Below are 20,441 nucleotides of genomic sequence, written 5' to 3'. Positions count from 1 at the left end.
ACACTAATTCCCCTTCAAAAATGACCTTTCCTCTGGTCACGGTGTGGAACACTAATTCCCCTTCAAAAATGTCCGTTCCTCTGGTCATGGTGTGGAACACTAATTCCCCTTCAAAAATGTCCTTTCCTTTGGCCACGGTGGGGATCAAAAATCCTTCTGACAGGGAAAAACAAATTGTCCACGACCACACAGAGTCACTCCAGCTCAGTATTCCTTCAGATGACTGATCAAAGTGCTGTTCCTTTAAGTGAGTCTCTCACATGATTCTTCTCACCTGTGTCCCTGGAAAAGCAACACATTTCCTCTCTTCAAAAGTGGTGAAGTTGGTACATGCTGTACGAGTTGTTCCCACCTCCAGTCTCTCCAAAGCTGTGCAGAGTTGCAGCTTGATTTGTTAACCCTTAAAGTGACAGTCACACAAAAATCAAATGGGAGCTCATAACTTCACAAAATTCACGGTTTTACGGCACTGCAAATATTGCTATAAGTTACATTCAAAAGTAAATAAATTCAATGCAAGAAGAAGAGAATGTGAGGCAGGGTCTGTGGGTCATTGTCCATTCAGGATTCTGATGGCAGCAGGGAAGAAGCTGTCCTTGTGCCGCTGGGTGTTCCTGTACCTCCATCCTGATGGTAGCAGAGTGAAGAGGGTATGGCTTGGGTGATGGGGGCACTTGAGGATAGAGACACTGTCTCTTGTGGATGTCCTCGATGGAGTGCAGACTGATGCCTGTGTTGGCGATGGCTGAGTTCACAGCTCTCCTGTTGTGTTCTTTTTCCTGTCCTGAGCATTGGCGCATCCGTTGGGGTGTACAGTATGCAAGAAACCCTCAGGTGCAGTGTTGAAACAGGACAGGCAAATGTGCCTTGGCCTACATCTGTCACCTCATTGAGTTGGCTCGTCACTGATCGAGCATGGATTCATTAATCATTGTGCCAGATCTGTGAGCAGGGCTTGGGTCTTTAATGGTGGAAGTTAAGCCCTCACCCCTTCGACTACTTAATGGCCTTCCCGTTACACATTCATCTTTGTTTATTCTTTGAATGGAAGTTCATGACCCAAGCTAAGTAAATGGAACCACAACAGATGAACCAGCTGTAGATAAAGATCAGCTTCCATCCTTGCCCCATCACTCATTTTATCCCTGTGGGACCTTGCTCTGTGCAAATACTGTTCCTTTCACTCAGCAAGCAGTGACCAACACTTCAAAAGTATCAGACTCCTGAACACAAACTCATTTAAAGACTCCCCCATGTCTCTCTCTCTCCCCCCATCCCCTGTCTCTTTTCCTCCAGTTCTCCACCCCTTCCCTATCCACTCTGAGCTACCTCTTCCCCCATCCCTGCAGCATTTTCTTCTCTTCTACCCTTCCATCTATATCCACTTATGACCTGTGCTCATCCCACAGCCCATCCTCCACCCTCCTCCCCTATCTTTTTTAATTAAAATGCCTTCCGTTTGCTCACATCATGAGCGACTAAGGCCTGAAACGTTGATTACCTTTTAGATTGAGATAGATTATGTCGTCAGAGTACCTACATGACATCACATACAACCATGAAATTCTTTTTCATGAGGGCCAGTTACCATTTATTGGTTGTGCAAAATAAAACAGTACACAATGTACACATCTAAAAAATGTAAACAAACTGACTGTGCAATACAGAGAGAAAAACAATCAATAAAGTGGAAACGATGCCTGATTATGTTTTATTTTAGACATACAGCACGGTAACGTCACATGAGTCCGTACCATCCAGTTTACACCCAATTAATCTACACCCCCGGTAGCATTTCAAATGGTCGGGGAAAACCTACACAAACATGGGGCAGACGTACAAACTCCTTACAGACAGCATGGGATTCGAACCCCCAGTCACAATCGCTGGCACTTTGCGGTAACCTCTACGCCAACTGTGCTGTTGAGACGAGAACAGAGCATGTGCTGGGTGATGTGGATCCTTGATGATTGCCGCTGGTCTCCAACGGCAGCGTTCCCTGTAGATGTTCTTGGAAGGGAGGGTTTTGCCTGCGACGTCGTGGGCTGTGTCTCTACCTTTTGCAGGGCTTTCAGGTCAGAGGTAATGGTGCCCCCATTCCAGACTGTGATACAATTAGTCAGCTCTTCCTTCAGATGCTATGTGACCTGCTGAGTTTCACCAGCCCTCCCGTGTGTTGTCTTTGTAAAGGCCAGCTTTTTGGAACAGGAAAAGGCTGTTTCTAATTGCCTCTATCATTCCAAACATCATAGGGCACAGTGACAATGAAGTTTATTAACTTATTGCGATCAATCTCTATTGATCAGACTGCAGCAGACCCAGACACCAGTCAACGAAAATCACATTAGTGTTGAACTTTGGGGATGAAAGGTTGAGGGTCACGGACCCCTCTTGACGAATGCCGCATTCAACACATATCCCATCTCAAATTAGTCTTACAATGCATCCAAAAATAGTCATTTGTGATGGAAATCTTTATAATTAAATTTGACTGTATCATTCCAATTGTTTCCACCAATTCCTCAGGGAGTCTGCTCCACAGATTAGCTACTTGTTCAATTGAATTTTTTTTTTCTGCAGATTGGTTTTGAATTTGCCCCACTTTAACAAGTGTCATCTGGACCTTCCGCTGTTCCGAACAGGATAGAGTAGTTTGTTGTTGCTGTTATTAGCTGTCCTCGTTGAATGTCTAGGAAACAGCAATCAAATTTCCTCCAGAATATTTATTTTCCATTGAGAATGTATGATCACCGCATAACCAAATTGATGAGGGGTACAGATAGAGCAAATGCAAACGGGTTTTTTTTCCACTGAGGTTCAGTGAGATGCAAACTAGAACACATGGGTTAGTTAACCCTTTGGACTGTGTCCCTGTTCTCAGGGACCATCAGCAACCATATATACTCCGTGTCCAGGTTTTCAGGTCTACCAACAAGTGCATATACTCTGTGTCCTCATTTTCTGGGACCCGTTTTATACCCAACCACCAGATGGTTTGTTCTAGTCTTCGTATTTCTTTGGCTTGGCTTCGCGGACGAAGATTTATGGAGGGGGTAAATGTCCACGTCAGCTGCAGGCTCGTTTGTGGCTGACAAGTCCGATGCGGGACAGGCAGACACGGTTGCAGCGGTTGCAGGGGAAAATTGGTGGGTTGGGGTTGGGTGTTGGGTTTTTCCTCCTTTGCCTTTTGTCAGTGAGGTGGGCTCTGCGGTCTTCTTCAAAGGAGGTTGCTGCCCGCCAAACTGTGAGGCGCCAAGATGCACGGATTGAGGCGATATCAGCTCACTGGCGGTGGTCAATGGGGCAGGCACCAAGAGCTTTCTTTAGGCAGTCCTTGTACCTTTTCTTTGGTGCACCTCTGTCACGGTGGCCAGTGGAGAGCTCGCCATATAACACGATCTTGGGAAGGCGATGGTCCTCCATTCTGGAGACGTGACCCACCCAGCGCAGCTGGATCTTCAGCAGCGTGGACTCGATGCTGTCGACCTCTGCCATCTCGAGTACTTCGACGTTAGGGATGAAAGCGCTCCAATGAATGTTGAGGATGGAGCGGAGACAACGCTGGTGGAAGCGTTCTAGGAGCCGTAGGTGATGCCGGTAGAGGACCCATGATTCGGAACCGAACAGGAGTGTGGGTATGACAACGGCTCGGTATACGCTAATCTTTGTGAGGTTTTTCAGTTGGTTGTTTTTCCAGACTCTTTTGTGTAGTCTTCCAAAGGCGCTATTTGCCTTGGCGAGTCTGTTGTCTATCTCGTATTGTAGTTTACCCATTGACCCAGTCTGGAGTATATATTATGAAAGCTTAAAAATAGTCGGGAGTCCATAGAGTTAAGGGTGAAAGGGGAAAGGTTTAGGGGGAACATTCTGGGGAAGAATGGGGTGAGAGTGTGGAACAAGCTGCCGGCTGAAGTGGTGAATGCGGGCTCAATTTTAACATTAAAAAAAGTTGGCTAGATACATGGATGGAATGGAGTGGGACTGGGCACAGACTAGAAGGGCCAAAGAATCTGTTTCCTGTGCTGCAATGTTCTATGGTAATCCATTTCTCCACCCTTCGATCGTCACGGCTTTGCTTGGCTGAGCTCTTTACACTCAGTGTCCTGCCCTCCTAATAATGTGGTGACACGGTGTTCTAGATAGGATCGCACTATGGATTTATTAAACTGAATCACTCCAATTGGTGCTTGGGAAGGAAAGGCCTTCACAGGCCAAAAAAGGAGGAGAAATAGGGTGAGAAAGGAAGATGTGCGATAGAAAAAGAGAGAAGGAGAAAGTGGATGAAAAGACAAATGATGTTGGCACTGGCCAAGATAAAAAATGTCACATTCTAGACGACATGCTTTAAGGTGAGTGGTGTAAAATTTAATGCAGATATGTGAGGAACATTTTTTTTTAACAGAGATTGAACTGTGCCTGTAATGGACTTGAGAATGATAGAACCATAGAACATTACAGCATAGAAAACAGGGCCTTCGGCCCTTCTAGTCTGTGCTGCACTAATACTCTGCCTCGTCCCACTGACCTGCACCCGGTCCGTAGCCCTCCTTACTCCTCCCATCCATATACCTCTCCCAAATTTTACTTAAATGTTAAAACTGAGCCCGCATTCAGCTGGCAGCTCGTTCCACACTCCCACCACTCTCTGCGTGAAGATGTTCCCCCTAAACTTTTTCCCTTTCACTCTTCACCTCTGTCCTCTGGTTTGTCGATAGGGGAAGTAAAGAAGAAATGGAACGAGAGTTACCTGAAATGATGACAATCATCGTTCTAATTTCATGTCGAGTTAATTTTTTTTTCAATCTGTGAGGTCAGTTCGGCTCCAAAAGACTTTTGGATAACTGAAGATTTCTGATTGTTTTGGATTTTGGATAATCTGATTTCAGATAAATCAGAGTTGTACTATACTGTGTGACCCGCTGAATTTTCCCAGCGCTACTGTGTATTGCCCAAAACCTCCACGTGTGATTGACATGGAGGAAGTTTACAAAAAGGCCTGAGCTGATTGACTGAATGGCTGAGACACGTGACTGGGTAAGAGTGAGCAGGTGAGAACTAAAATGAGAGAATAAGCAACTGATAAAAGGGGTGAAAGACGAAAGTCCACAGCTGTTGTGATTGCAGTAAAAACACAGATATGCTGGACGATCTCATGGCGTCCGTAGGAGGTAAAGGAATATAACCAATATTTTGGGCCTGAGGCCTTCTTCAAGGTGTAAGCAAAAAGCAGGCAGGTGTCTGAATAAAGAGCACAGGTTTAAAGGTGGTGCTCACCCTGTGTGGGGCCTGAATGGTTGCAGGTAGCCGAATGACAATAAAGGGTGCAGAATCCAAAAGACAGTATTTTAAATCTCTGTATTCATTGGCTGAAATGGAGAATTCATTATGTGTGTGGAACGCCATTTTTAGAAGGATGTGAAGGTTTGGAAGAGAGATATATTTTTTTATTTTTCAGTCCTTTTATTGATTTTATAATAATATATAAACCGCACATTAGGATTAGGGTTCCCAAACTTAGCCTCCAGTCCACATCCCGAGTGCCCCCTCCATACAATGGCACTGAGGGGCAGGGGCTTAGTGGCGGCGCTGAACGGGATGGGGTGGTTAGTGGTGGCGGTGCTGATTGGTGGGGGGGGTGGTTAATGGCGGTGGCACTGAGCGGGGCAGTTAGTGGAGGCATTGAGAGGGGAGCTAATGGTGGCACTGAGCGGTGAGTAGTGGCGTGTTAGTGGGGGTGCTGAGAAGGGTAGTGGCGGCACTGAGCGGGAAGGAATGTAATGGCAGTGCTGAGCAAGGGGTAGTGGCAGCCCTGAGCAAAGGGGTAGTGGCGCCAGTACAACATGGCGACCACCAAGACCAGCTCTCGCAAGAACACCTTGTCGCCACTTATTTTGCTCTCTACTGCCACCCTGAGTCTGGCCAGAAAATTACCGCACTGGCTTCTTCAGTAAACTGCAGGGGACTGAATAATAACGAGACTGAAGGCCTCCTTTTCCCTCGCCGCCCACTTAAATCTTTCCACCGCCCACAGGGAGGTGGTAGCACCTTCTTTGGGAATCACTGGAATGCATAATAAATACAGAAAGTAACACACACTTTATACCATAGAACCTTAGAATGTTACAGCACAGAAAAACAGGTCATCCGACCAATAAAACTAGCTAGTCCTACTGACCTGCTCTCAGTCCATAACCCTCCAGACCTCTCCTATCCATGTATTTGTCCACTTTATTTTTAAAACTCAAGATTGATTCTGCATTCACTACATTCCACAAAGCCGTTCTAATCAGTACCCATATCACTAAACCCTACAATAAGGGTGATATGAAATATTTTATTTTAATATATAATACCTATCCCCACTACCTAGACCGGAGGGGTACGGCGAAAGATTAATTAGTTAGATAGAAGATTAATTAGTTCCACTTGGGTTAGGAGACGTTTGCATCTGCCTGTACAGCTGAGAGCAGACAATGGTAAAGGAGAATGGACCGAGGTTTTTAAGACAGTGATATTCCTGAAGATATGTCTTTTTGAGCTGATAACAAGAGGATATCCTCCAGCTCCTCATCTCCTTCCCTTCTTTCCCGAATCAGAGAACTCCCTTTTATAGCACTCTCTCCCCTTCACTTGGTTTCCTCCTCTTAGTTTTTTTTTTTACAGACACAGCATGGCAACAGGCCCTTTCGGCCCTCAGCTCGTGCCGCCCAATTACAGCCAGTTGACCTGCAACCCCTGGTAGGTTTTGAATGGTGGGAGGAAACCAGAGCATCTGGAGGAAACCCGTTCAAATGTACAAACTCCTTGCGTCCCGGTCATTGGCGCTATAACAGCGTCACACTAACTGCTACACTAACTGTGCCGCCCCCTACCCTCTTTTACCCTCCCACCTACATCAGCCTGTTACCTCTTAAATGTTAACCTGTGCTCCTCCTGCTTCATCTTCTCCCCTCCTCCTCCTCCTCCTCCCCCCCCCCCCCAACTTTTTATTCCTGTTTCCCCACCTTCCCAAGGGAAGGTTCAGGCCCAAAATGTGGATTGCTTTCTTCCCGCCAAGGATACTGTGTGACGTGCAAAAGAGGTTATCTACCCAGTGCTAACTTCAAATATTTTGAATCAAATAAAGGGCAGGTTAGGTGCAGAAAATGATCTATTCTGCTCTACTTATGTTATATTTTTAAGTATTTGACTATGTGACCTGAAGAGGCAGTGTAAAGAACGAATCCACCGTTTTGCATTCGGAATGCTCTGCTTCATATCTTATCAGCTACATTAAAATGTAAAATTGATGATACATCACAGCAGCCTATTCTGGCCATTGAAACCCATGCCACCAAATTACACCCAATTAACCCCGTGCATTTTGGAGGGTGGGAGAAAACCGGAGCCCTTGTGGGAAATCCACGCAGACATGAGGAGAACATGCAAGCATTTGCGTGTGTGGCTGTGTGAGATTGTATGGCTGAGAGTGAGGGAGTGTTTGCATGCGTGTTTGTAGGGGATTCCAATGCATGCGTGTGTGCATTAGTAGGGGATTCCAGTGTGTGTGCGTGTGTGGGGTGGTGTGTGCATGTGTGTGTGAGAGAGAGAGCGATTGTATGGCTGTGATAGTGGTTGTGAGTGTGTGTGTGTGCGCGCTAGTAGGGGAATCCAGTGTATGTGTGTGGGGTGGTGTGTGTGTGTGTGTGTGTGTGTGTGTGTGTGTGTGTGTGTGCGCGCTAGTAGGGGAATCCAGTGTGTGTGTGTGTGTGTGTGTGTGTGTGTGTGTGCGTGCGCGTGCACGTGCACGCTCCTTTGCGTATTGACCAAAACTGGAATCACAAAAATGCCACCATTTTTTAAAAATGCAAACTTATTTTCCAATTCATCGATTTTCTCATTCCTCTCAAGTCTTGCAACTTCCTTCAGTTCAAAAACCTGAGAGGTATTGATGGTCCTCGAGATCTGGTCTTCCGGCCAGGCCATCAGCAGCCCCTCATTGGGTGAGTGAAACCATCCTCTCTCGAATTCCATTCCTCAACCTTGCTGACTCTCTGCCTCCCAATATTCAATCTATTGGGCATCTGCCGAGATCTGTTGCTCATGTGCTGTGGTTCTTGTCTAATTCCTTTCGTTGGCGGCAGGAGTTATCAATGGCCATTGTTGCATTTTAGAAATAATCCATTCTAGCTTGTTGATGCCCTCTTCTCTTCAGGAAGGGGGTAGACACACACTCAACGTGACAAAAATAGCTTCCTCCCCTCCGCCAGCAAATTTCTGACTGGACGCTCCCTTTCTTTTTCTCTTTCTTTAAAATCTCGTGCATCCTGAATGGTAATTTATCGTAATTTTTCACCTTATTCTGCACAATAGAGCTGTGGCATGTTCTGATCCTGATTTTGAGACATTAATATTTCCAATACACTGAAATAAGTATTTAAACACCCTTCATAAATAAAACATTCTCTGTCTACGATTCACTGATGTCTGTTTGTAGTGTTCTTTAACATCAGTATCTGCAGAAAAACGTCCAACAGATCTTACCTGTCTGAATTCAAAGTCAAAATTTTTGCTATCACTGTCCTCCCAGCCTGTTGTGTAACAGTCAGGAGACATTTTTTACCTTGGCTTCTGAATGTATAATTGGCTCATATTTCCCCACAGAGAATGAGCAAAAAAGATAGGCTAAGTGGGTTATGGCAGGAACTCCATGCTTTTATCCATTGCCTTGTTGTTTAAGTACCACGGGAGCCAAGCTTAAAATTTAAAGCAACCTTCTTATTAGTTTACAGTCATCTCTGATTGATCTTTGCGACAGATTTAGTTTTTCTGATTTAAGACACCAGGGCTTAAGTGTTGTTTCCATGTTTTAAAAAGGCTTCAAACATAAGCATGGAAATTATAGGCCAGTGAGCCTGTTGCCGGTAGTAAGTAAATTATTGGAAGGTGTTCTGGGAGATCAGATATTCAAGTATTTGAATAGCCAGGGACTGATTAGAGAGAGTCAACATGGCTTTGTAGGTCATGTTTAACCAATCTGACAGAGATTTTCGAGGAGGTTACTAGGAAAGTCGATGAAGGAAAGGCGGTGGATGTTGTCGACATGGACATTAGTCGAGTCTTTGACAAGATCCCTCATGGGAGGTTAGTCAGGAAGGTTTAGAGATGCTTGGTATTTATTGTGAGGTAGCAAACTGGATTCGACATTGGCTGTATGGGAGAACCAGAGAGTGGTAGTGGATAATTGCTTCTCAGTCTGGAAGCCTGTGATTAATGGTGGGCCTCAGGGATCGGTGCTGGGACCATTGTTGTTTGTCATCTATATCAATGATAATGTGATAAATTGGATCAGCAAGTTTGCAGATGACACAAAGGTAGGAGGCGTTGTGGACAGCGAGGAAGGTTTTCAAAGCTTGCGGAGGGATCTGAACCAGCTGGGAAATGGGCCGAAAAATGACAGATAGAATTAAATGCAGGCAAGTGTGAGAGGCTGTATTTTGGAAAGATAAACCAAGAAAGGACATACACAGGAAATGGTAGAGCACTGAGGAATGTGGTAGAGCATAGGGATCTGGGAATACAGATAAATAATTCTCTGAAAATTTAATCACAGGTAGATAAACTTATAAAAGAGAGCTTTTGGCATATTGGCCTCCATCAATCAAAGAATTGAGTACAGGAGTTGGGATGTTATGGTAAAGTTGTATAAGACATTGGTGAGGCCAAATTTGGAGTATTGTGTGCAGATTTAGTCACCTAACTATAGGAAACATATCAACAAGATTGAAAGATTGCAGAGAAAATTTACTAGCATGCCCAGACTTCAGGAACCGAGTTACAGGGAAAGGTTAAATAGGTCAGGAATTTATTCCCTGGAACATAAAAGAATGAGGGGAAATTTGATAGAGGTATTTAAAATTATGAGAGGTATAAATAAATGTAGGTAGGCATTTTCCATTGAGGGTAGGTCAGATACAAACCAGAGGACATGGGTTAAGTATAAAAGGGGAAAAGTTTAGGGAGAACATGAGGGGGAAATTCTTCACACAGAGAGTGTTGGGAGTGTGGAACGAGCTTCCAGTTGAAGTGGTGAATACGGGCTGGATTTTAACATTTGAGAAGTATTTGGACAGATGCATGGATGGGAGGTGTATGGAGGGCAATGAACTGGGTGCAGATCAGTGGGACCAGGCAGAAAAATAGTTCAGCACTGCCTAGAAGGCCTGTTTCTGTACTGAAATGTTCTATGGATATATTAGCCTGAAAAACGCCTGATCTTGTCTGATACTAGAAGCTAAGCAGACGCAGACCTGGTCAATACCAGGATGGGAGACTACCTGGGAAGACCAGGTGGTGCATGCTTTAGGGTGACATGGTTGGTACAACACAATTATGGCACCAACGAACCAAGTTCAAGTTTGTTTGTTCTTCCTGTGTCTGCGTTGGTTTCCTCTGGGGGCTCCACTGTCCTCCCACCCTTCAAAACGTGGATTATGTGTTAATTGGGGTATTTGGGCAGAGAGTCTTTTACAGGGCTTTATGTCTTTTTAAAAATTAATTTTCAACCCACTTGGCAATCGTGATGAAACGCGTTGAATGAGACATAGGCCGCGCCTTGGAATGGCAGCTCGGGCTCTGCGTGGCTGGACCAAGCGCATCCAATCACTCGACTCAGGCAGTGCAGAACCATGAAAACAGTGAGGTGTTGGAGGGACTCAGCAGGTCAGGCATCATCCATGGAGAGAAATGGTCTGTCATCTTCTCAGGTTCCAAGAAAGGTCCCGTCCCGAAACATCGACTGAACGTCTCTCTCCATAGAATATGCAATAAAAATAAAACTATGACGCGGCATGAAATTTCCTTTTGCTACCATGAAGCAGACAAAGATTTGCCACCATTTGGAATTGTCCGGCGTCCTTCACAGACAGAGAAAGAGAACCATCTACCAATCCCCAAAGGTGCCCGGTATCAGGGGTTTTACTGTAATTGAACAAATCTAGAATTTGGGAAAAGAAAAGAGAAGTCTCAGAAAGCAAGAGTAGTCATAAAATCTAACCTAGTTCACGAATAGCGCTGGGAAGGAAATGAGCCATTGATATCCGTCTGGCTTCGATATGACTCTATACCCACCTACGTGGTCGACTTATAACTGCCTCTATGGTTCATGGTTTAACTGGGATAGACCATAAGCTCTTTCAATCCCATCCCCTTCTGCATTTGCAAATGAGTGAAAAGAACACCCTTCAGCAAAAGACCCACTGAACCATTTCAGTGGCCAATTAATAGTCAATCTGTATTGGTGGGGGCCTCGAGTAAACCAGATTAGTTAAGGACAACAGATTCTCTTCCTTAAAATAAATGAGTGAATCAGATGGGGTGTTACAACAGCTCACTCAATTCTATTGTAAAGTTTGAGTTGTAAAAGAGAGGCGTAAACTTCTGAGCACAGGCTTCCTGAGTCATCTCTGCTCCGCTAATAAAGCACATCAACTCCCTGCTGACTGAAAATTCCCCCAGCACTGTCAGGAAATAGCCTTGTGAATCACGACTTGAAAGAGTCATGAGGTTGCATGGTTTTGCAATTTTACCTGCACCCAGTGGCAGCTGTGAAACCTACCCAGGGATAAAACAGGGACAAATTTCACTATGCTAAATATCTAGGCTATCGTACTCATCTGCAAGTATTAAATGTATTAATTCACCAAACAGCATGGAAACAGGTCCTTCTGGCCCATGTACAGATTTCAAATTTCACTTTTATTGTCAGAGTACATACATGACATCACATAGAACCCTGAGATTCTTTTTCTGCAGTGCGGGAAAAAAATTGTACTCAATGTACATGTGTAAACAAATAAAGAAATGAGGAAAAACTGACTGATTAATAAAGAGAGAGAAAAAAATCAATAAATTGCAAAAGTAAGAGTCTGATGGTGAAGCTGTTCCTGCTGGTGGTGCGAGTCTTTGGCACCTATACCTCTTTCCTGAGAGCATGTGCAGGGTGGATCCCTGATGATGGCGGCTGCTCTCTGACGGCAACGTCCCCTGTAGATGTTATCGATGGTGGGGAGGGTTTTGCCTGTGATGCCCTGGATTGTGTCCACTACCTTTTGCACGGCTTTACGCTCCCCAGACCAGACCATGATGCAGCCGGTCAGCACACTTTCCACCACGCCTCTGTAGAAATTTCCCAGGGTTTTTGATTGTCGTACCAAACTTCCGCAAACTCCTGAGGAAGAAGAAGCGCTCATGTGGTGCCCAATTAGACCCAGTGAATCTCCTAGGAAAGTATATCTTTGGAAAGTGGGAGGACACTGGAGTCCCCGAAGGAAACCCATGCAGACACAGGGAGAATGTACAAACATCAGATCCGAACCCGGGTCACCGCTGCTGTCATTGCTCCATGCTAAACTCTACTCCAACTGTGGCACCCTGCAATCAAAAGGAAATATAGAAAATAGGAAATATTGAGTGGGTGGGACTAAGTGAAAAATGAAAATCTGCAGATACTGATTGTGGTAAAAACATAGAAATGCTGAAGTAACTCAGTAGCTCCTGCACTATCTGTAGGAGGTGCAACTGTACTCGTTTATGTTGAGAAGGATGGGGGATGATCTTATAGAAACATGTAAAATTATGAAAAGAATAGATAAGATCAAAGTGGGGGGTTGTTTCCACTGGCAGTTCAGACTAGAACTAATGAACAGAGCCTAGATTCAGGGGCATAGATTTAAAAGAGGGAAAAGGAGGACCTGCTTCTCCCAGAGAGTAGTGACCAAGGAAGCAGTAGAGGCTGCTTGAATTCAAGCAACCGGCAAAAAAAAATTGAGGGAAATAGAATAAGTAAAAAATTCAGAGGTTTAAAATTGGCACGCCTCGCCAATCCATTCAACTTGCAATCTCAAGCAACCGGAAAATGGACATCTGGCATCTACCAATCCCCATAGGTGCTGAATACCAGGGGTTTTACGGTATTTCAGAAAAATTTCAATAGATTTCTGAAGAAGAGGGTTTATGGGCAACAGGTGGGAATTAGGTGCATGATCTGCTCAACGGCCTACTCCTGCGCCTGTTTCTTATGTTCCTGAAGGACAAAAGAGCATTCAAAAGAGGGCTTGACAGACAAGATGCTTCACCCTTTGGACTCTATGTCCATGTTTTCATGGAGCATGAACAAGCACGTATACTCCGTGTCCCCGTTTCCCAGAACTGGTTTAATTACCCAATCACCAGCTGATTCATACTGGTGTTTGTACCCATGGACTCAGTCTGGAGTATGTGTTATGAAAGGTTAAAAAATGGCGAAGTCCAAAGGCTTAAATCTGCTCGTAGGTACCTGCATCCAGGTTGTAATCTCTCCTGAAGATGTTGAAGATGTCAAACTTTACCCGTAGAGAGAGATAAACAGTTAACACTTGCAGCGTCTTCTGTTTTAATTTTAGAATATGGCTGTAGAGTGCATCAAAAGAACCAAAGAGTTGTTGATCCAAACCAAGGCTTTTATTAACTAGAAGACTGGAGCGTATCACAAGTAGGTCGACCAGTCCAGAATGTCCTGGTCTGGCGAGGAGCCATCCTTTAAGACCTGCCAGTAAGCGTGACTACGCTCTCAGCCAATCACAGTCACCCTACACGACCATCTGTACCTAGACACATTGGTGATAGAATCTGTACTGTCACAATGGCATTGCCATTATTTTAGTTGGAGCAGAGCTACAGGTTCGGCAGTTGGATATAATAAGTTCTGGCCTTAACCCACTGGGTGTTCTGGCATGTTTGTCCTGCCACATCCAATACAGGCAACGTTATAGGCCCAATGGGCAGGTCCTGAGTCACGACCCAGCATCTTCTCAAGTACCTCCAACTTTCAGTAACGTTCTTTTTCTCTTCCTCTCGACAGTACAAGCAGGTGGAGCAGTACATGTCATTCCACAAGCTGCCAGCCGACATGCGCCAGCGAATCCACGATTACTATGAGCACCGCTTCCAGGGCAAGATGTTTGACGAGGAGAACATACTCGGGGAACTGAGTGAACCCCTCCGCGAGGTGAGCCGCAAAGTCTTCCAGTCCAGCTGTGATTTCCTTTCCTGCCCTTTCTCTTGTAATATTTACAGGCAATCAGTACAATGGTCTTGTAATTAAGAATCATGAAGAAGTCACGAAAGTCCGTGTTTTGAGGAAGCATCGTAGCGCAAACATTCAGAATTATGAACCATCTAACAACAATAATATACAAAAATTAAAATAAGTAGTCGAAATGTAAGGCAGAGTCTTTGATTCATTGATTATTCGGGAATCTGATGGCAGCGGAGAAGAAGCTGTCCTCGTACCACTGAGTCCTCGTCTTTAGGCTCCTGTACCTCTTTCCCAATGGTAGCAGAGTGAAGGAGGTACAGGAGTGGTGGCCTGGGTGGTGGTGGGGGTCTTTGAGGATGGAGGCTGCTTTGTTAAGACACCGCCTCATGTAGATGTCCTCGACGGAGTGAAGTCTGGTGCTTGTGATGTCGCAGGCCGAGTTAACAACCCTCTGGAATTTTTTTCTTGTTCTGAGAGTTGGCACCTCCATACCAGGCAGTGATGCAACCAGCCAGAATGCTCTCCGCGGCACATCTGTAGAAGTGTTCGAGAGTCTTCGGTGACATACTGAATCTCCTCAGACACCTCACAAATTACAACCGCTGGCGAGCCTTCTTCATGATTGCATCAACATGGAGGCTCCAGGACAGATCCTCAGAGATGTTGACACCCAGGAATTTAAAGTCCTTGACCCTCTCCACTCTTTTCATGTTCCGCTGACTTCCTCCTGAAGTCCACAATCATTTCCTTGGTTTTGCTGACATTGAATGCAAGGTGGTTGTCATTACACCATTCAACGAGCTGATCGATCTCCCTCCTGTACACTTCCTCATTCCCACCCTCCCAAAAACGTACAGGGGTTGTAGGTTAATTGGGTGTATTTAGAAAGCATGAGCCAGAAGGATCTGCTATCATTCTGTATGTCTAAAAGAGTATTAGAAGCAGTCCAATATCTGAGTTGAGATGTATCCCAAGAATCTCTTGGTGAAAGAAAAATAAATTAGTGTAAGAATAGAAAACTCTAAGCCATCTCAAGTATAAACCTTTCACAAGCAATCTTTCTGTAAAGAACCCCTCTCATCTGTAAGGTCGCCCTTCTCTCCTGTCATAAAACCCTTCTCCCGTGAAGAAACTCTTCCTTTCTCCTGTAAAGAAAACCTTCCCTTCCTCTGTAAAGAAACTCTTCCCCTCTCTGTGAAGATGCCCTCCCCCTCTCCTGTCATAAACCCTACCCTTCTCCCATAAAGAAAATCTTCCCATCCCCTGTAAAGAAGCCCTTCTCCTCCTCTGTAAAGACATCCTTCCCCTCTCCTTTCATAAAACCCTTCCCTTCCCTTCTCCTATAAAGAGACTCTTTCCTTCTCCCGTAAAGAAAACCTTCCCATAAAGAAAACCTTCCTGTCCCCTGTAAAAAAAACCTTCCCCTCCGCTATAAAATTCAATCTTGGTTTGCTTGGTTGTTGTTAAGGTTAACCAGGGGATAATTAAGTTAGAGGGATTTATGAGCTGCTTGCTTTTCTCGAGACCCAGAGCAAGAGGATAATAGGAGGTAAACAAGAAATCTGCAGACACTGGGTTGCAGTGAAGTGCACACAAAGGCTGGTGAAATTCACCAAGTCACACAGCATCCATAGGAAGCAAAAAGCAGTCAACATTTCGCGCCAGGAGCTCGGCTGGAAACATCGACTGCCTTTTGCTTTTCATAGATGCTGTATGAAGAATACAGTATACCAACACTTTCTCTCTATCGTCAAGGTTAAACAGATTAGGACCTTATTCCCTGGAGCGTTAAAGAATGAGGGGAGATTTCATAAAGAGATACAAGATAATGAGGGGTATAGATAGAGTAAGTGCAAGTAGGTTGTGGTTAGGTGAGATATGGTGGCAAGGTTGGCGTAGCGGTTAGCACAATGCCTTTACAGCGCCAGTGATTGAGACCGGACTGGGGTTCAAATCCCACGCTGTCTGTAAGGAGTTTATATGTTCTCCCCGTGTCTGTGCAGATTTTCTCCAAAGCCTCCGATTTCCTCCCACTGTTCAAAACATACTGGGATGTAGGTTAATGGGGTGTCAATGGGGCGGCACGGTCTTGTAGGGCCGAATTGGCCTGTTACAGTGCTATGCGTCTAAAAAAAACATTTGAAAAAAACTAGAGGACATGGGTGAAGTGTAAAAGGGGAAAGTTTAGGGGGAACATTACGAGGAATTTCTTCACGCAGAGAGTGGTGGGCGTATAGAACAAGCTGACAGCTGAAGGGGTGAATGTGGGCTCAATTTTCACATTTAAGTATTTTGACAGGTACATGGATGGGAGGGTTATGGAGAGAATGGACTGGGTTCAGGTCAGAGGGATCGGGCAACATAATTAGTCCAGCACAGACTAGAAGGGCCTGATTTTCATGTGCTGTAATTTTCTATGGTTCCATGGTTCCTTGGTGTAAAGCACATTTCTACTGTACCAAAGACCGAAGTAGCACGAGAATGGAACAATTCTTTTGCAAACTATTAATTTACTCAGCAGCTTCTTCCAAATCCTTTGGGATTGCAGTTGAGATCTTGCCTGTATCTGAGATGTAACTTTTCCTTCTTCTTCTTGTGATTTTGTTTTTGCAGGAAATCATTAACTTTAACTGCAGGAAGCTTGTGGCATCCATGCCCCTCTTTGCAAACGCAGACCCTAACTTTGTCACGTCCATGTTGACGAAGCTGCTTTTCGAAGTCTTCCAGCCCAGCGATTACATCATCCGTGAGGGAACAATCGGCAAGAAGATGTACTTCATTCAGCATGGGCTGGTCAGTGTCCTTACAAAAGGCAACAAGGAGACCAAACTATCAGATGGTTCCTACTTTGGAGGTGAGAGTCTTATCAGTTCATAGAGTCATGAGACATTCAAGTCAGATTCATTGTCATCTGATTGCACAAGTGCAGCCGACAAAACAGCGTTCTCCAGACCTCGGTGCAAAACACACAGACACATATAACACATATGCAGACAATCAATACATGTGCAGGACAAGTATTCATATACATAAATGGTTTTGTGAATATAAGTCTCAGATGGTTAATATGAGCAGTTCCTTTGAGAACATTCAGCGTTCTCACTGCCCATGGGAAGAAGCTGTTTCTCAACCTGGGTCTGATATCTCTTTCCCAACGGAAGCAGCTCGAAGCTGTTGTGTGCAGGATGGAAGGGATCCTTGATGTTTTTTTGCATGCCCTCTTCCAACAACGATCCTGGTAGATCAACTTCAGACAATAATCCTGGTAGATCAAAAAGGTACATTCAGCGCAGAAAAAGGCTCCTTAATCCCATCAAGTTTGTGTCAACCATCAGCCATCAATTTAGAACATACAATGAACATAGAACATGCTGCCTGTATTGGATCCATATCCTTCCAACCCCTGCATATTCATGTGTCCGTCTAGAAGTCTCTTCAACAATACGTTGTGTCTGTTTTCACCACTCCCCTCGGTAGTTCATTCCAGGCACCTTCTATTCTCTACATAAAAACTTGTCCCACATATTTCCTTTACACTTCCCCACCCCATTACCTTAAATACTAGTATTAAAGATGACATTTTTATCATGATAAAAAGTTTCTGACTCTCTACCTTTGTTAAAGTCAGTCCACGCTGCAATAAAACAAACAACAGAACCAATTAACCATACAATCATTTCTTTTTTTCATCTTGGTAATACTAGCGAGAGTGAGGAGTATTAAGAAAATAGTTTAGTAACTCGTTCTCTAGACTGAACCCTCACTCAAGCATCGGGCTATCTCTGCCCCGTGGGTCGTCTTCGCTGCTTCTCCTCAAATGGGGGGGGGGTGGTCTCCTTGTGTTCTGGTGCCCTGTGCCAGTATTCTGTTTCCCCAGAGTCTGTAACCCCTCGTGGCTGTGGCTGATCATACATGCCACCATCTTGGGAGCAGACACCGCGGTTCCAGTATTCTTAAATAAAACCATTGTCGGCTCCATTTACAGGCCGTTGAAAGCCTGAACGGAGCCGACGGCTGTCAGACTGGGAGGTTGGACCCTGCGTAAGCGCTCTGACTCCACTCCCCACTCTCCGCGGGTCTGCAACAGATAACGGGAATTTTACTGTAGTTTGTTTATCACTTTCTTTCTCTCCATATTTGGCAATATCGTCATCCTCTAACCACTCAGTCCAGATTTTCCCCTCTTAGTGGATCATTCCTCCAGTATTAACCTTCATGTATTCTTTTACCTAATTAAATAGGCCAGCACGGCTGGTGTAGCGGTTAGCACAACGCCTTTAGAGTGCCAGCGAGCAGGACCGGACCTGGGTTAAAATCCGCATTGTCTACAAGGAGCTTGTGCATTTTGCATGGGTTTTTTTTTTCCGGGAGCTCCACTTTAGTTCCACCCTTCAAAATCGAGGGGTGTAGGTTTACAGGATGTAAATCAGATGGCACGGATTTGTAGGGCCGAATTGGCCTGTTAACAGTGCTGTATGTCTACTTTTTTTTAAATTAAAAATTTAAACAAAATAAAAATTAAATCGAGAGAGAGAAAGAGAGAGAGAGAGAGACGATCATACCCTTCAAACAACTGTCCCACTGTTCACAAACCATTAACCTTCTCAGCCTACTGTCCAAGGATGCGTCAACTGCTCTCGATAAGAAGACTGTGCTAGTCTCATTAATAACCAGAAGCAAAAGAAATTGTTTTTTATTAGAGTATCTGAATCATAATCACCTCAACAGCTGCAGCCTGATCTCAACAGGGTTCTCAGGGTGTTATTCAGAAAAAAAAGAAAACTGAATCAGGTGTAACTCATGAGTTTTTTAGCATTTAAATTGGCTTGCACCTGTCAACATTGAGATCGGAGTGAAAACGTGTGGCCATGAAGAGACGCGTTCCAAATCTTCACACTCGCTGGAAAAATGACAGAAGGTGAAGTTGCTGAGCAGGTCAAAAAAAAGTCACAAGATCCCTCCATTAAATTCAATTGTTCAGCAACAAATTAAGCAGAGAGAGATGGAGGCACGCAAACAGGCTTCCCAGCCCACAAGCGCCCGTGCTGATTAACACTGATCCCACTTGAACCCTGATTTATATCCCCCACATTCTTATCTCCTTCCTCCCTTCCCCCTTTCCCAGCTTCTACCACTCACCTACACTCTAGGGCAGAGGTGGCTTAACGTCAAAGCCACATACGATAAACTTCAGATGTTTGAGAGCTGCAAGACATGAAATATGAATAAATATTTATTCATGTATGTATTTTTTTAAACTGCTCATTTGTAGTAGTTTAAATGTACCCGTACTGTGTTCGGCGCATCGGGTGCATGGGTGGACGCGTGGTCTGGGTCTAAGTGAGAGTCCGTGGTCAGGGCATCGGGACCTCCAGAGGGCCGGGCAGCCAGGTCCTGGGTGAGAGTCTGTAGTTGGGGCATCGGGAGCTCCGGTGGACGGGTGGCTGGGACCTGGGCGAGAGCCCAAGGTCGTGGCGTCAGGAACTCCGGTAGTGGGGCCTGGACAAGAGTCCGAGGTCGAGGTGTAGGGAGCTCCAGAGGGCAGGCAGCCGGTGGCTGGACGAGAGGCAGCAGTCAGGGAGTCGGGAGCTTAGCCCTGGCATGAATGATTCCTGTCTTAGCCAACATATTTCCGTGAGCTGCTCAATGCATGTCAAAGAGCCCCGTGTGGCTCGTGAGCCACGGTTTGGCCACCCCTGGTCTAGGACAATCTACAGTGGCCAGTTAACCAACTAACACAGTGGTTTTCAAACCTTTTTCTTCCCACCTTAAGCAATCCCTTACTAATCACAGAACACCTATGGCATAGGGAATACTTAAAGTGGAATATGAATTTAGGGGGCAGCTTGAAAACCACTAATTACTAACCCGCATGATTTTGAGATGCTGGAGTTCCCCAAAGTGCAAGCTCCATACAGAGAGCATCAGAGGTCACGGTTGAACCTGAGTCCCTGGAGATGTGGCACAACAGTTCTAACAGCTGTGTCACTGCACTACACTGCACTGTGTTTACTGTGTTTTTACTACGATCACAGCATCTGCAACTTTTATCTTTCAGTCCATACTAGGACAGGAGTTGTAAGGGTATCTAGTGCTTGGTAAATTAGTAACAGGATTTTAATTTTGAATGTAAATAGTGCGTGATTTATTGCGACTGTGCAATAACTTTTTATGGAACAAAGGGATGGTGTTTCTGTGTGCTGAGTATATTTAGATATAGTTTGTGTAGTTTTGTAGGGTTGTTGTAATTTGATTAGACTTTTGAAAAGGAAGGGGTCCAAATTTTTGGTCAAAGAGGTAGAGTCCAAAACGTACACAGTTGGTAGGAATATTTGAAGTAATCGGCCAGGCACAGGTTTCACGGGCTGGAAGGGCCTTCAACTGT

At 44.9% G+C, this 20,441-nt stretch overlaps 1 protein-coding gene across 1 annotated transcript in view; it reads left to right on the top strand.

Moving 5' to 3' along the window:
- Window positions 1-20,441, top strand: part of LOC138745186 (potassium/sodium hyperpolarization-activated cyclic nucleotide-gated channel 3-like) — a 788,271-nt gene that overhangs the window by 724,035 nt on the left and 43,795 nt on the right. The window contains exons 5-6 of the mRNA XM_069902244.1: window positions 13,880-14,026; window positions 16,670-16,910. Coding sequence (XP_069758345.1) covers window positions 13,880-14,026; window positions 16,670-16,910 — 388 coding nt within the window. The remainder of the gene's footprint in view (window positions 1-13,879; window positions 14,027-16,669; window positions 16,911-20,441) is intronic.

The sequence above is a fragment of the Narcine bancroftii genome, chromosome 11 (genome assembly GCF_036971445.1).
Source record: "Narcine bancroftii isolate sNarBan1 chromosome 11, sNarBan1.hap1, whole genome shotgun sequence".
Taxonomy (NCBI): Eukaryota; Metazoa; Chordata; class Chondrichthyes; order Torpediniformes; family Narcinidae; genus Narcine; species Narcine bancroftii.
This window is presented reverse-complemented; position numbering and strand designations above follow the sequence as displayed.